The 16,303-nt window shown below is 38.6% G+C and overlaps 1 protein-coding gene across 1 annotated transcript in view; it reads right to left on the reverse strand.

The window, feature by feature from the left end:
- Window positions 1-7,328: 7,328 nt before the first annotated feature.
- CXCL14 (C-X-C motif chemokine ligand 14) overlaps window positions 7,329-16,303 on the reverse strand; it is a 53,883-nt gene continuing 44,908 nt past the window's right edge. Inside the window, exon 4 of the mRNA XM_077266097.1 lies at window positions 7,329-9,099. Coding sequence (XP_077122212.1) covers window positions 9,084-9,099 — 16 coding nt within the window. The 3' untranslated portion in view covers window positions 7,329-9,083. The remainder of the gene's footprint in view (window positions 9,100-16,303) is intronic.

Consider the following 16,303-nt stretch of genomic DNA (forward strand, 5'->3'; position numbering starts at 1 on the left):
CAATTAAGGGCTAGGCAGCAAAACTCTGAAGGAAAAAATAAAAAATAAAAAAAAATAAAAATTTCCCTTAAACACTTCTTTTTCTCCTGCTTCAGCCCAAACAATTAACACTTTGTGGGCCGGCTATACTGTCATGAATCCCAATGGCTAGGGATAGCAAGGGACAAGCAAAGTAATACAAAATATCGGACGAGCTCTAGGGTGATGGAACCTGGGCTGACCGCTGCCCTACGCCTGACAAACGCAACTAGAGATAGCCAGGGAGCGTGCCTACGTTGGTTCTAGACGCCACGCACCAGCCTAAGAGCTAACTAATACTGCAGAGAAAATAAAGACCTCACTTGCCTCCAGAGGAATGAACCCCAAAAGGTACAGTTGCCCCCCACATGTATTGACGGTGAAATGAGAGGAAGGCACACACATAGAGATGATATATATAGGTTCAGCAAATTGAGGCCCGCTGTAAACTAGAAAGCAGAACGATACAAAAGGGGTCTGAGCGGTCAGCAAAAAACCCTAATCAAAAAACCATCCTGAGATTACAAGAACCCATGTGCCAACTCATGGCACATGGGGAGAACCTCAGTCCACTAGAGCTACCAGCTAGCATAGAGACATAATAAGCAAGCTGGACAAAAAAAACCCCAACAATTGAAAATCAGCACTTAGCTTATCCTGAAAGATCTGGGAGCAGGTAGGCAGGAACCAAACAGAGCACATCTGAATACATTGATAGCCGGCAAGGGAATGACAGAAAGGCCAGGTAAAATAGGAAACACCCAGCCTCTGATGGACAGGTGGAAACCAAAGGCCGCAACCCACCAAAGTCACCCAGTACCAGCAGTAACCACTAGAGGGAGCCCACAAACAGAATCCACAACAGCTCTCATCATGTGTATCCAGACCTCTTTTAATGCACCTCATGATCCTGTATGCCTTGGCAGCCGCTGCCTGGCACTGGCTGCTCCAGGTCATTTTATCTTTATCTAGGATCCCCAAGTCCTTCTCCATGTCAGATTTACCCAATGGTTTCCCTGAAGAAGCGGCAGCGAAACACGTGTTGGGGTATCTGTGCAGTCCCTAGTGCTGTCCTATGGGTGAGCATTTACTTTCTCAGCGTCCTTTTTTGCCTCCATACTTGTTCACATGTTACGGTTTGATGTTGTGGTTACTATACCACATTATATGTACTGAATAAGGGATGGGCTGATTGCTACTATATGGAGCTCACCCACTTGGATACTTTTTTGAGGTTACTCACATGTACATTTTTCTAACTTTAGTATATGATAGTATTGGTTGAGTACCCCTGTGTTATGGATAGCCTATCACTGCTTGTATGCATCATCATGTAATCTACCTGTCCAGTATTATTGGGTTTTATTGTGTATACTTATTTGCCTGTTTTTTGTATTTGATGTGCTAATAAAGCTTTGTATAAATTTTTCTTAAAAAGATTTTCATGGCATTTTTTATTTATTTGATATTAGTAGCTACTTGGGAATTGTAGGCTCTTTTTTCTTTCTTATGGTTACCATATTGCTTTTAGAGAGTTTTTCCTATGAATATGGTCTTTGCATGTTATCAGTTCTGGCATGTATTTATATTTGTACAGAGGCCATATAATGCTCTCATCATGTGTATCCAGACCTCTTTTAATGCACCCCATGATCCTGTTTGCCTTGGCAGCTGCTGCCTGGCACTGGCTGCTCCAGGTCATTTTATCATTATCTAGGATCCCCAAGTCCTTCTCCATGTCAGATTTACCCAGTGGTTTCCCGTTCAGTGTGTAATGGTGATATTGATTCCTTCTTCCCATTTGCATAACCTTACATTTATCTTTGTTAAACCGCATCTGCCATTTCTTGGCCCAAGTTTCCAACTTATCCAGATCCATCTGTAGTAGAATACTATCTTCTCTTGTATTAACTGCTTTACATAGTTTTGTATCATCTGCAAATATCGATATTTTACTGTGTAAACCTTCTACCAGATCTTTAATAAATATGTTGGAGAATAGGTCCCAACACCGACCCCTGCGGTATCCCACTGCTCACAGCGACCCAGTTAGAGAATATACCATTTATAACCAACTTCCGCTTTCTACCACTAAGCCAGTTACTTGCCTATTTACAAACATTTTCCCCCAGACTAAGCATTCTCATTTTGTGCACCAACCTCTTCTATGACATGGTATCTAACGCTTTGGAAAAATCAAGATATGCCACGTCCAATGACTCACCGTGGTCCAGCCTATAGCTTACCTCATCAAAAAATCTGATTAGATTGGTTTGACAAGGGCTATTCCTCATAAACCCATGCTGATATGGAGTTAAACAGTTATTTTCATTGAGATAATCCAGAATAACATCCCTCAAAAACCCATTAAATATTTTACCAACAATAGAGGTTAAACTTACTGGCAGTGACTAACACACATATATATGTGTGTGTCACAGGCATCTATATATCTATCTATTCTATATGTGTATACTGTATGTAATCTGTCTAGTCTGTCCTGGCAGCTCCTGCTGTGATTTTACTGTACATGACAAATGAGTTGCTGGCATTGCTTCTATTACGGTGTGAGTCAAAATGGCATGCATCTTCTCCATGCTGTTCCCATTTAGTTTTAGCACTTTCCCATCCAATTCAGGTTTTTCCCATGCCCCCAAACCTGTTTGTTGGGTATAGCAGAAAAATATTCAGCTTTCCTACTGACTTGCATTGGATCTAATATTTTGTACTCATTTACGGATATTAGAAATTAGCTGTACCAATTTTCCCGAATCCGAATATTTAATTATTCGCTCATCACTAATCTGTAACTGTTGTTAGGTTTTGAGTGCATGAAAATTCCCTTTCTTCTTCTACTTAGGATTAACTCCATCCTCCACTCCCCGATGCATTCCTCTGTTGCCTGTGTAAGTATATTTGCTTGTTAGGTATTTTTTGTTATTCCTGGTCGTATTACCTTGTTAGTCTGGTTGGTGTATAAGGGTACACTACTACTTCCCTAGGTGGTGGAAGGGTACAGACTGAGGGCAGATTCAAAAGCTAAGGCAAGTTCTGTGGCCCCGGCATCGTCACCATCAGAAGTAATCCGGGGAACAGGGTGAGCTAGGGCGCCACTCGCGTTAGGGACAGGGAAGTATATTCTGGTCCCGGGACTCTCAGACCACAGAGTCATGACAGCTTGTTTCTGTAGAACACCCATGGAGTCAAAATTGTAGCTAAATTTGCAAAGAGGTATAATTTACAAAATGAGGTCACTTGAGGTAGGGAGTATGCTTTTCTTGCACTTAAGGGCTCTGTACATGGAGTCTGCAAACTTTTCTACAAAAATTTGTGCTCCAGAAGGCAAATAGCACTGCGTCCCTCCTGAGTCTCTCCGTATAGCTAAGAAGTACTATACAACCACACATAGGATATTGCCACATTCAGTAGAAATTGTTGGACAAATTATGGTGTAATATTTACCCACTTCTTGTGTGAAAATGTAAAATCTGTTGCTAAAACAAACATTTTGGTATTAAAAAATTATTCTTCTTTTCTTCACTATTTAATGGTTTAAAATTCTGCGACACCTGTGGTGTCAATATGATCACTGCACACCTCGATGAATTCGCTGAGAGGTGTAGTTTGTAAAATGGAGTCACTTATAAAGGTTTCTGCTGTTCTGGCAAGTGAGGTGCTCTCCCAGTGGGTGACTGCACCCGCAAACCATAACAGTAAAATCTGCACTAGACTATTTTGCTCCTTGCCTTCTGAACTTTCTACTGTGCATTAAAAATATTTCCCGATTGCATATTGGGTATTGGCGCAATAATTAAAAAATGGACCTGTTTGTTGTAAAAAAAAAGAAATGATTAGTTTATTAGCCCTTAAAAAAATTAAAAACTTGTTGCTAAAACAACATTTTGATAAACCTACCAAAGAGGCTTAAATACATTGGCACTTCCAATATACTTGCAAAACCGACAAAGACAGCAGAAGTATTGCCACATCTATTTTATTGAGAATAAATTACATTTTTATTTCACTGCTCAATGGTATAAAATTCTGTGAGGCACATGTGGTGTCAATATGATCACTGAACCCCTAGATGAATTCATTGTTGAGCTTAGTTTGTAAACTGAGTTCACATATGGGGGATTTCTGTTGTTCTGTAAGCTCAGGGGCTCCACCAATGTGATATGGCACCCTCAAACCATTCAAGCAAAATCTGAACTGCAATATGGTGATTTTTCCATTCTGAGCATTGCACTGTGCCTCAAAAGTAGCATTTGCCCACATATGGGGTATTGGCGTGCTGAGGAGAAATTGCACAACAAATTGTTTGGTGTGATTTCTTCTGTTACCCTTATCAAAATGAAAAATTTGGGATTAAAAAACATTTTTGTGGGGAAAATGCTATTTTTATTTTCACAGCTCAATGTTATAGACTTCTGTGAAGCACCTGGGGGTCACCAAACATCTCACCACACATCATTCCTTGAGAAGTCTAGTTTCCAAAATGGGGTCTCTTGTGGGGGTTATCATTGTTTAGTCAGATCAGGGGCTTTCCAAACGGAACATGGTGGCTGCTAATGATTCTAGTAAATTTTTAGTTCAAAAGGTCAAATGACACTCCTTCGCTTCTGAACCCTGCCGTGTGCCCAAACAGTAGTTTTGTCCCTCAAATAAGTGTACTCTGGAGAAACTGCACTACAAATTGTGTTGTGCAATTTTTCCTGTTACCCTCATGAAAATGCACAGTTTGGGGCTAAAAAATTTTTGTGGGGAAAATTTGATTTTTATTTTCACGTCTCAATGTTATAAACTTCTGTGAAGCACCTGGGGGTTCAATTTTGCTTACCATACATCTAGAAAAGTTCCCTGAGGGGTCTAATTTCCAAAATTGTGTGAATGGTGGGAAATTTTCACTATTTAGGCACATCAAGTGCTCTTCAAACGTGACATGATGTCCCCTAAATATTCTATCAAATTTTGGGTTAAAAAAGTCAAATGTTGCTCCTCCCTTTTCGAACTCTGCCATGTGCCCAAACAGTGGTTTTTCCCCACATATTGCTTATCGGCATGCTCAGGAGAAACTGCTCCACAAGTTTTGGGGTCCATTTTTTCTTGATACCCATGTGAAAATAAGAAAATTTGGGTCTAAAATATTTTTTTTTGTGAAAAAAAGTTAAATTTTCATTGTTTTTCACATTCCAAAAATTCTTGTGAAACACCTGAAGGGTTAATATACTTTTTGAATGTGGTTTTGAACATGTTGAGAGGTGTAGTTTTTAGAATGTTGTCCGTTTGGGGTATTTTCTATCATATAGACTCCTCAAAGTCACTACAAATGTGAGGTGGTTCCTAAAAAAATGGTTTCAGAAATTTTGTTGGAGGAATCGATGGTCAACTTTTAACCCTTATAACTTCCTAACAAAAGAACGTGTTTAAAAAATTGTTCTGATGTAAAGTAGACATGTGGGAAATTTTATTTATTAACTATTTTGTGTGACATATCTCTCTAATTTAAGGGAATAAGAATAAAAAATTTGAAAATTGCCAAATTTTCCAAATTTTCACCATTTTTTTTTCCACAAATAAACGCAAGTTGTATTGAAGAAATTTTACCACTATCATGAAGTACAATATGTCATGATAAAACAGTTTTACAATCTCTGGGATTCGTTGAAGCATTCAGAAGTCATTACCTTAAAAAATGACACTGGTCAAAATTGTAAAAATTGGTCATTAATGTGCAAACCACCTTGAGGGTAAGGGAGTTAATTAACTAGATGTCTATTTCAGTAACCAAGGAGGAATAGACTAATCTATATGTTGACTTTTTAATTTATGTGTTTGGTCTTTGATTTTACAACTTTCTTTCTGTTTTTTACCAAGTCCCACTATTGGACTTTGACTTTCAGCACTCTGATCGCAGTTATAAAGCATATGTCATGCACGGGCATGGGAAAGTCCAGCAGATGACACATCATATAAATTCAATGGTATGAAAAAAGTAAAGGAAGGCCCTAAAGGTAGGGAGCTAGAAATGGGAATCCTCATGACACCAACTGGTGCCTGTCACTAAGTTTCCCTAATGCCCAATGCGGTTTCTTGCCCCCACTGTCATCATGGGCCTAGTCCCCGATTGTCACCTCCATGTACACTGGCTAGTGCACTGGCCAACAAGGACACTAAGACTCACCACTGCAGATGGTATTACACAGGGGATGGACAAAAAAAGAAGAAATACTCAGCTCTGCCTCAGTTGCTATGCTCCACAGCAGCAGATAAAACGGCACCAGGAATCTGAATTTCCACAGCAGCAACACCACCAGGAGAACTCCACACCCCTAGCTGGTCTGCACAGAAGAACTCTATAACCGATGATCAGCTGATGAGTTATGTGACTATTTAAAGGAAGGTAGGAGTGGTTAACAACCAACATCAGCTGACCAACCTGAAAGAACTGCCAGCAAGATACTGACATTAACTCTTGCTGGACCAAAAGGAAAAAACAAAATTTAAATTTCAGCCGACCCAGATCTGCCATGAATCCCTTAATGATCTGTGACAGCATAGCAATGCAGGAGCATTGCTAAGCTTTGCAACTGTCAGTGCTGCATTTACACAAGTGACATCATGCGCTGTGCATGATTTAACTAACTTTCTAGAGTCAGGTGACCCGAATGTCATCATGACAACATCGGGTCACCAAGGCAATTATCGGGCCCCCGTGATGACATCACAGGGATACAGATCAGAGGGCAGAGAAGGCTTTCTCCCTCTGCCTGCCTTCTAAATGCTTCAATCAATACTGATTCCAGCATTTTGGGGGTTATTCTTCTAGGAGCAGTGATGGCACCACTTCTGGCAGTGTCGGCTGTCAGCTGTCAGAATTGCTGAACACCAGGTGGCGATTGTGGCACACAGCTTCTGTGTGCGCCAAATTGCCTGGAAGTATCTCTCTTTCCAAGGTCACAAAGTACTTCACCGATCTGGACGTATGGATGCGTCCAAGGTCGTGATCGTGAAGGGGTTAACCAGAACCCAAACCCCATAGAAGTAAATGGGATCCAGAACTTTGTTGTTTTAAAATGGTCTCTCTCTACTTTCAAAACTAAAATGGACTTTCAAGAGAAGACTGTGCTCGGAGATCAACACCAGACACTAGGTGTCCGGTATGAACCACAAACTTTACAGTTTGGGATCTGTCATCTCTAGTCATGGATCCTTTACCAACTACTATAGTTTTAATACATGAAAGTTCTATTAACAACCTATAAATACAGCTAAAAATACCAAAAAGAAAAGAACAAAGAGAAACACAATACATTTTCCCCAGTTTATTTAAAAAATGAATAAGAAACCAACATGCAACTCTTCTACAAACTGAATATGCTTAAATAAAATGATAATTTAACGGTACAATACATATATAGATAATATACACATTTATAGTACGAACCTTTATCAACATTGCCTATTTACATATTATAAAGTATTCATCTCTCCGGCTATGGTCTGTAAGAAAGGATCATATGGTCCCATATTGAGTGAAATACTAACGATCATGATTTTGTACCTAGAATTAGTGTCTGTATAAAGACTAATAACATGTAAAAACATTTTTATAACTGCTATTGGACTTTATTCTGGAAAAACAAGTTGAGATAAATATGGATCTGTGCTATGGTCTGCACGTCACAACCATAACAATCACCGTAAGGAGAAATACCCTAAATTCAGTTCAGCTGAACAATAGAGTCCGGGTATTGTGGTCATTATAGGAATGGTTATATTGTCTCTGAATTTAGAACATATGATCGGCTACATCCCAAGTCTACATCTGTACAACAAAAAAGTGTGTAAATGTATACCGTCACATACTGTACATAGCTTTCTAATGACTAAACGTATGCTGAACAGTAGTGGCATACACCGCATGCTCTAATGGGCAATATTCAATAGCATAGCCTGCCATGCTATCTGTCCTGTCAAAATTCAGGATTCTTTTTTTCTCAAGGAAATTCAATGATGGTAAAATTAAACTAAATTCACATGTGTTTAACTGTATCTGTATACTATATGTTTGGATTTATGTGAGGGGAAAAATTGTTTCTTTAAAAAACAAATTTATCCAGTGGATTAAGATTATACTTTTTGATGGATTTAATTGAGAGAAAGTGTTCAGTTAAATATATGTTTTATTTCATTGCCCAAAATGAGCTTTAGAGTTGTTTTTACCCAATGCATAAAATGCATTTATGTATTTAAAAAATCATTACAATATCCATAAATAGAAAAATGCAAATTCACTTTGTATGTCTAATTTGAAAATAATAATTATATGAGTTACAAATAGTATTTTTACTAGCAAAATATTTTTTTCCGATAAAAATGGGATTATTTTGAATGTTTTAAATTACTTGTGCATTTTTTTTTTTATAACAAATAATTCTAAAGTTTTCTAAAGTAAAGTATTATTTCAAAAGACTGGGTCTATATTTGGATTAAACAAAAACAGAGGATTATTCTGAATTATTAAGGGACAGCTGTGGTGAAACAAGGAAAGGAAATTTGTCAATATCTAAAAAAAATTGACTGATTTTATCAAGAGAGACGTATCAGTTTTCTTCTATGATATAGCATTAAAATATTGAGGAAGTCTTCTTAAAAATGGGAAAACTATGGAAAACTTAAAATAAATATGTAAAGAGGAAATTGGTGAATCAAAGAATCTCTTCTTTTAACGACACACTTATTGAACTTATAAAGCTCATACATACTATTAATCTTTATCAAACACGCAAATGGTATCATAGAATTATAACACAAAATCTTTCCATTTTCAGAGTCATGTAGACAGTTACAGTAAAATTCAGGAAAGTATGAGAGAACTATACACATCAAAGGTCTTACTTTTATAGGACTAAAAATGTACAAATGGACCCCTCTTAAAGAGTGTTTATTGTAATAGAAGCATAGATTATCTGAAAGCTGGGAAAGAAGTCGTTAATTTGCTTGCGCTTCTCTTGGGGCAGTTGGTTGCCTCTGTCATTGTATCTTGGAAATGGAAATTCCTCTTAATCTTCATAAACTCTAGAAAGAAAGCACATTTTATATGTAAATTATTGCATTTAGAAATTATTATATAAGTATAATTGACTTGAACTCTGGCCCTGGAGACAATATTCATGTCACACCTATTATTGATCTATTTATTCAGACTGAACAACCTTTGAGGCTCGTGAAGATGACCGCATAACTGATGAAAGCCATCCATCATTTTGACAGATATCATGCGTCCCCATGTTATTCCATGCACATGTCTGATTTTTTTCTCATACCAAGACTGCCCAAGGAAAAAAAATTGCAGAATGCATAGTTTATCTCTGAGATTCATATGGCACTCACCCATTCAACTCTATGGGTTTGTGTAATAGGAAAAAAATCGGACCGCACTAGAATGACATCCAAGTGGGGTCCGATTTTCACAGACTGACATTATACAGAAGGTGGGAAAAAACATTTTCTCCACCTCTGAGAAAATTACATCACACTCTGATCAGAGATTTTTTTCTGATGTGGAGAATATGGTTGTGTGACCCTGTCCTTACATATACTATCATCACCTTACCAAAAAACAGTTTGACCCCTTTACGCACCCATCCAACAATTCTCATGACGTCACGATACACTACGCCCCCTGCTCACTTCGCCACAGCCATGGCGTCGCTATGGGCTGGAACACGACAGAAGCCGGCGCCTCTTTCTGTGCACCCAGGAGGATCGTTATCACGGGAGGATGCTCCCAAACCCCTACCTCCTGGCACACTCACATCCCGCAACCTGGGACCCACTGCATGCCATAACACTCACGGCAGGACAACTCCATTTCAATGTGGTGATTGCCTTGAACTTGTGGTGCGCTATACCACCAATGGCAGCACAAGTAAGTGCCACTCAAAACCAGTGAGATTGTCGCTTGTTCACACAACTCCTCCAATGGTGGCTTGTTAAGTGACCACATGGTTATTGTTCTTCTAGCTCTATTTCAGCGCTTCCTGTCTTAGCAGTGGACACTGCAGACTCTCACACAGTGCGCTGCCACACAGATCTACTCTATCCAGATGACTGATGAAGGTCAGGCATTGACCGAAACGTCTTATTTTTCTGGAATTTCTTCATTCAATACATAAGTTCTTGAACACACCTATATGAGTGCCAAGTATTTCTACATCACATATATTTTATCCTACATCCAATGAACAGCGCTCCACTCGGGTGTAAATATCTTCAAAATGTATTTTATTTAGCCATGGTACAGCAACGTTTCGACCACAAAGTGGTCTTTTTCAAGCATTTGATGCTTAGACTTAGACTAGTGTAAGTATTTGATGGCCATTTCCATCAGAAAAACTAATCATCTGGGAGAATTTTAATTATGGTCCAGATAGTAGCACCATAAGTATCTAGCAGCATTTTTCAAGAGGAACATTTGCTAGGCCGGCTGGGCAAAGCACATGTATTGAGAATGTAAAAATCACTAAGTACGGCAATTACAACTTGCAATAACTTGGACAATTTTTAGGACTGCATAATCAATAAAAATGTCAATAAATGATTGTTATGTTTTTACACATTTACACTGGGAATCTAAGGAATCTTTACAATCATTACACAGTATACAGGTGGCTGTAGAGTTCTGTGATGTCCCATTTAAAGGGAGTCCTTAGGTCCAAAGAGACAGAATAAACTAAGCACATTTATTTGTTCGTGATATACCCTCAACAGAAATCACACATTCTGATAACTGCATCCATTCTGCAAAACATTGAAGCTTAATCAAATATGCTAATTAGGCTAATTGGTGTATTCTTTGTATAGGCAATAATCCCCTTGCATTGTTTTGCCAACTGGATTTATATGTCCCACCTCCTACACTGGAGACTGACAGTGCTGGCCTGCATATAGCAAGCACTTTCGGCAGAGAAAGCTCAAGCAAACCAGCTTTATTCCCCATAACCCAATGGGTTAGTTTATACCATCATTTTGGGATCACAAACACAGATTTTTGAAGGGATTTATTTATTTTTTTAATTGGGACAACCAAAGAGGATGTACTAATAAATAAGCATATGTACCATGGAAGGGCCACTAGACAGTGAAAAGATGTGTGCAATTCTGCTCTTTATTGTTTAAATTGCACTGAAGATGAAAGCAGCTGGTTGGTTGGAGTGCTGGGTGCTGAAGCTTCATCAATTTGATATTGATGAGCCATTCTAAGGGAAGAGTCATACAGCCGTATAACTCAGGCGATTATCGCAACAAAATTTTCTCGACTGGCAGTTGGCTCTCCAGACCAAGGCATGACAGCGGCAAAGAAATACATGCTGTCACACTCCTATTGAGAGAGCCGACGGCCAGTCTGAGCATTGCGTTGTGATCATCATCCAAGTAATACGGCCATGTGACTTTCCCTAAGGATAGGTCATCAAGATCACACGTGTTGAAAACCCTTTTAAAAATGAATGGCATATTTTTATATATATATATTTAAAAAATACTGCCATCTTAAACATTTGTGGTATATACATGAGATTTTCCATAAATGTATAGTATGTGTGGGTCCACACAATGGGACTTGCATCTATCTCGAGAACAGAACCCTTATTCATGGGGTGGTAGTGGCTTATTCATTGCATGGAAATTCCCATCATCTCTTCAATGACTGCAGAATGTGACATGGGCGTTTGTAGAGATCGATGCAGGACATACTACATTTTTGTGGCATTTTTCTGCTATAAATGTATATTATGAGAACACCTTTTTGAAGCAAATCTTTGACTGAGGCCTTAGTCACATGTCTGAGAGTCACATTCTTGTTTCATCCATGTTTTTCATAGATAGAACATGTAGCCATTATAGCCTATCCACATGACACAGACAAAGTCGTCTATAAAAAATCATGGCAATGTGTGTTTTTGAACTGAGTAATGGATCAAAATTACCCATATCAGTCTATGGGTCTGAGAAAATCATGGACAGAACACAAATTACATAAGTATACAATCCGCATGTTGTTGATGATTACTATTACAATTTGTGAGTGATAATGGCTTGATAAAAGTCAGATGGTAAAAACTGACATACAGGGCAAACACTCAGTAAACTCAGATGGAAAACACTGGTGAACAACAGTCTACATGTTTACATGTGATAAATCATTGACATTTGAATGAGGCCTTAAGGTTGTGTTTAAGATATTTCCTTTTCAAGCTTTGCCAAAATAGATGAGAAAGGAACTGTTGGACAGAGATTGTCACTCGGGAATGTTAAAAATTCAATTAGTTTCTTCCAAACAAGGTCATGTTCAAAAGGTCCATAGTGCTGCAAGGGAACAACGCTAAACACTGAGCCACCTTCATACCAATATGTGATTGTCTAATTTTTGAGTGTAAAAATTATGTAGTCATTTAGGAGCCTCAGCCATGAAAGCATATAAAAACATGCTGCAAAATGTAGGCCCCACCGTAGGGACAAAAATGCAACTGATATAGCCGGCAACCACTCTGGTATTGGGTAGTATCTGTTACTATTATGTTTGTGTAGAACATAATGGCAACATAGTGATATCACTACAATTCTATACAGATATATCCGTGATACCAAGGCTGCCACATCAGAGCACCTACTGTATACTCTTCACGACCATTAGGTAATGTTTGATTCTTCTCTAACGTTAAGGCTTCTGCACACAGCTTCTTATAGCACCCACTGAGTTTTTGAAGCAGAAAACACTGCTGTTTTTTTCCTGAAGCACCTTCTTTTGCGCTGCTTCATTATGGAGGCTTTGCCTTTTTTTTGTAAACAGGTTGTCCACTACTTGAACATTTGCTATATTCCCCCATGTATAATAAGAATATACGCGTCTCCAAAGGCATTCTAACGACATCAGCAGCTGATTGCTTGTACTATACACAGCAATATTATGGCATTGCTGTATACAGCAATAATCATGGCGTACTATGAACGTCAGCCACAGGGCGGCTTTCATAGGAATACCATCATGAGAGACATGGAGGTTACAATATTCCCACCTCGATCGGGGGTGCAGATGAGCCATTAAAACAGCATACCCCTTGGGCCACGCTGTTATTGCTGCTTTCATAGACGTATATTAATCCCATAATCCGAAAAAAGATTTAATGTAGGCAAGGCATTAGCACTTCGATTATTGATGCATAATTAAGTTACCTATTTGAGGTATGAAGTGACACGTTAAGAAGCAATAATAAAAAAGAAAACTTTATTGACATATAGTTTTAAAAGATTTACAATTTTTTAATAAAAAGACAGGATGATGTAGGGGAAGGACCTCCAAAATACAAACGGGGGTGACCCACCGGTTCCCAGTTATGATGTCTAGTTATAAATTGAATATACGTATAACGTATTAAAATGCTTAAACCAGTAACCCTATGGAGTGAAAAAGAAAATAAAGACCAGTCTATGTGGATGGACGGAATCAGCGTCTCTTTAGAAATACCATATAGCGGTCTGATGATTTAAATAAGGGTATACCTGAATAATGAGCAGATGGTAATATATCTGTGCACCCAGCTAAATCTAGTACATCAGAAAAAAAAAAAATATATATATTAATAATGAAAAATGGCTCTAAATAGATTTGGAATGGTGATGGAGAGAGATGGTATTTGCTAATAGCATAAATTGCTGTGCATAGAAGGAGCGTAATGCTAGAACCATAAAAAGAATTGGCCGCTAGGTGGCAGTATGGTAAAAGAAATGTATTCCTGGGTGAGACAGCCTCGCAAGAGGACGGAGGAAAACACAAATGAAACCACGGCCAAAGTGAGTGTTTTACCTGATGGTAGATAAGAGTGGGTGCGGGTAAACTGGGAAGTCCGGTCACCTCCTGTGCCCGACGAGCGCCGTTTCGCCTTTCGGCTTCTTCCAAATCAGGAGGGGCATTGCCCCTCCTGATTTGGAAGAAGCCGAAAGGCGAAACGGCGCTCGTCGGGCACAGGAGGTGACCGGACTTCCCAGTTTACCCGCACCCACTCTTATCTACCATCAGGTAAAACACTCACTTTGGCCGTGGTTTCATTTGTGTTTTCCTCCGTCCTCTTGCGAGGCTGTCTCACCCAGGAATACATTTCTTTTACCATACTGCCACCTAGCGGCCAATTCTTTTTATGGTTCTAGCATTACGCTCCTTCTATGCACAGCAATTTATGCTATTAGCAAATACCATCTCTCTCCATCACCATTCCAAATCTATTTAGAGCCATTTTTCATTATTAATATATATATATTTTTTTTTTTCTGATGTACTAGATTTAGCTGGGTGCACAGATATATTACCATCTGCTCATTATTCAGGTATACCCTTATTTAAATCATCAGACCGCTATATGGTATTTCTAAAGAGACGCTGATTCCGTCCATCCACATAGACTGGTCTTTATTTTCTTTTTCACTCCATAGGGTTACTGGTTTAAGCATTTTAATACGTTATACGTATATTCAATTTATAACTAGACATCATAACTGGGAACCGGTGGGTCACCCCCTGTTTGTATTTTGGAGGTCCTTCCCCTACATCATCCTGTCTTTTTATTAAAAAATTGTAAATCTTTTAAAACTATATGTCAATAAAGTTTTCTTTTTTATTATTGCTTCTTAACGTGTCACTTCATACCTCAAATAGGTAACTTAATTATGCTTTCATAGACGTATAGTAGCATTTAACAAGTTAGCAGCTCTGTGCCACCCATGGCTGTGTAAGGCAGATGATGGCTGAATAACACAGCCATCACCTGTTGTCAAAGATGTGGGCTCAGTAAAACAGGGAGCAGACTCATGATGTACCAGTACGTCAATATTAAGGGATTAAAGTAGATTTCAGGTGGAATCTACCAGAAAGCCATTGTGTAGACATACCCAAAAAATAGCTTATGATGCTGTGTCAATCTCTTTAGTCAGAATTCAATGAAGAACACACATTGGCCAAAAGTATAACACATGTGTTGCCTAACAGAGTCCTGGGTGCTGAGGTGATGCACATGGTTTCTAAGCCATCCAAAAATGACCCTGGTTTTATAACAGTAACATCCATTACATGCCAATAATCTAATATTGATGGTGTAACTGAAGAAATTATGCTACTATATAGTTTGTATAAAATTAAGGAATAGATCTCCGTCAACTTCTAGATTCTTTTAGCACATGTCACCTTTCACGTTCTAATCCTAGGACAAAGTGATGTGATCTAGCACTGAACTAGTTAAAGTATTCATCCAAAACCGAAATCCCTTACGACAGGAGACAGAAGCTGTTAGGTGCCTGAGAATATTTTCTAATTTACGCTTTATATATATAAAGTTCCTATCATCTTCTCTCTGCATGTGTAGCTAATCTGGGCTCTCCAGGGAAATTTTAATGCCCACAGCTGGGGCTTCTTCATGATGGACTGACACAAGCTTCCAAATAACATAATTAGAGTGAAATTTCTAGTCTAATCAGAACTTGCTGCTCTGAAGCAGAAAGTCTGAACTCCACTCATCGGTGTTATTAATAGATGTCACTGAATTTCGTTATAACACTCCTGGTAAGGACGGGAACAAGCTGAAATAGTTTAACAACTAACGTTAAATCTATAATGGATGAGCATAGCCTTTCTGCATGGTAGGGGAAGTGGAGCCCGCATTTAAATTTATTCCTTTGGATCTACAAAAATCTGTAGGTCTTTCACTACATTTGTCAATAAAGTGCATTTCACAACTCTTAAGCCTCATTCATAATAATATGTGTAATGTATATACAGTGGGAAAAATATTTAATGCACCATCAGTTTTGCTAGTTTTCCCACCTACAAAGAATGGAGAGATCTGTAATTTTTAGAGTAGGTCGACTTCAACTTTGAGAGACAGAATCTAAAAAAATCCAGAAAATCACATTGTATGATTTTTACATAATTAGTTTGTATTTTACTGCATTAAATAACTACCGTATTTTTCATACTATAAGATGCACTTTTTTCCTACAAAAATTTGGAGGAAAATGGGGGGTGCGTCTTATAGTCTAGATGCACCTGTACTGGTTGTGGATGGGGAGGTGGGAGAGCGGCAACGGCGGGCAGCCTTCTGCTGTGGCTAACCCCTGCTCCCACTGCTAAAAAAAATGAATATTCACTGCTCTCCATGCCAATAAGAGTGGAGAACAGTGAATATTCATTTCTCTTTAATAGTGGACATGCTGTTAGTCACAACCACCGGCT

Source organism: Ranitomeya variabilis, chromosome 5, assembly GCF_051348905.1.
Source record: "Ranitomeya variabilis isolate aRanVar5 chromosome 5, aRanVar5.hap1, whole genome shotgun sequence".
NCBI lineage: Eukaryota > Metazoa > Chordata > Amphibia > Anura > Dendrobatidae > Ranitomeya > Ranitomeya variabilis.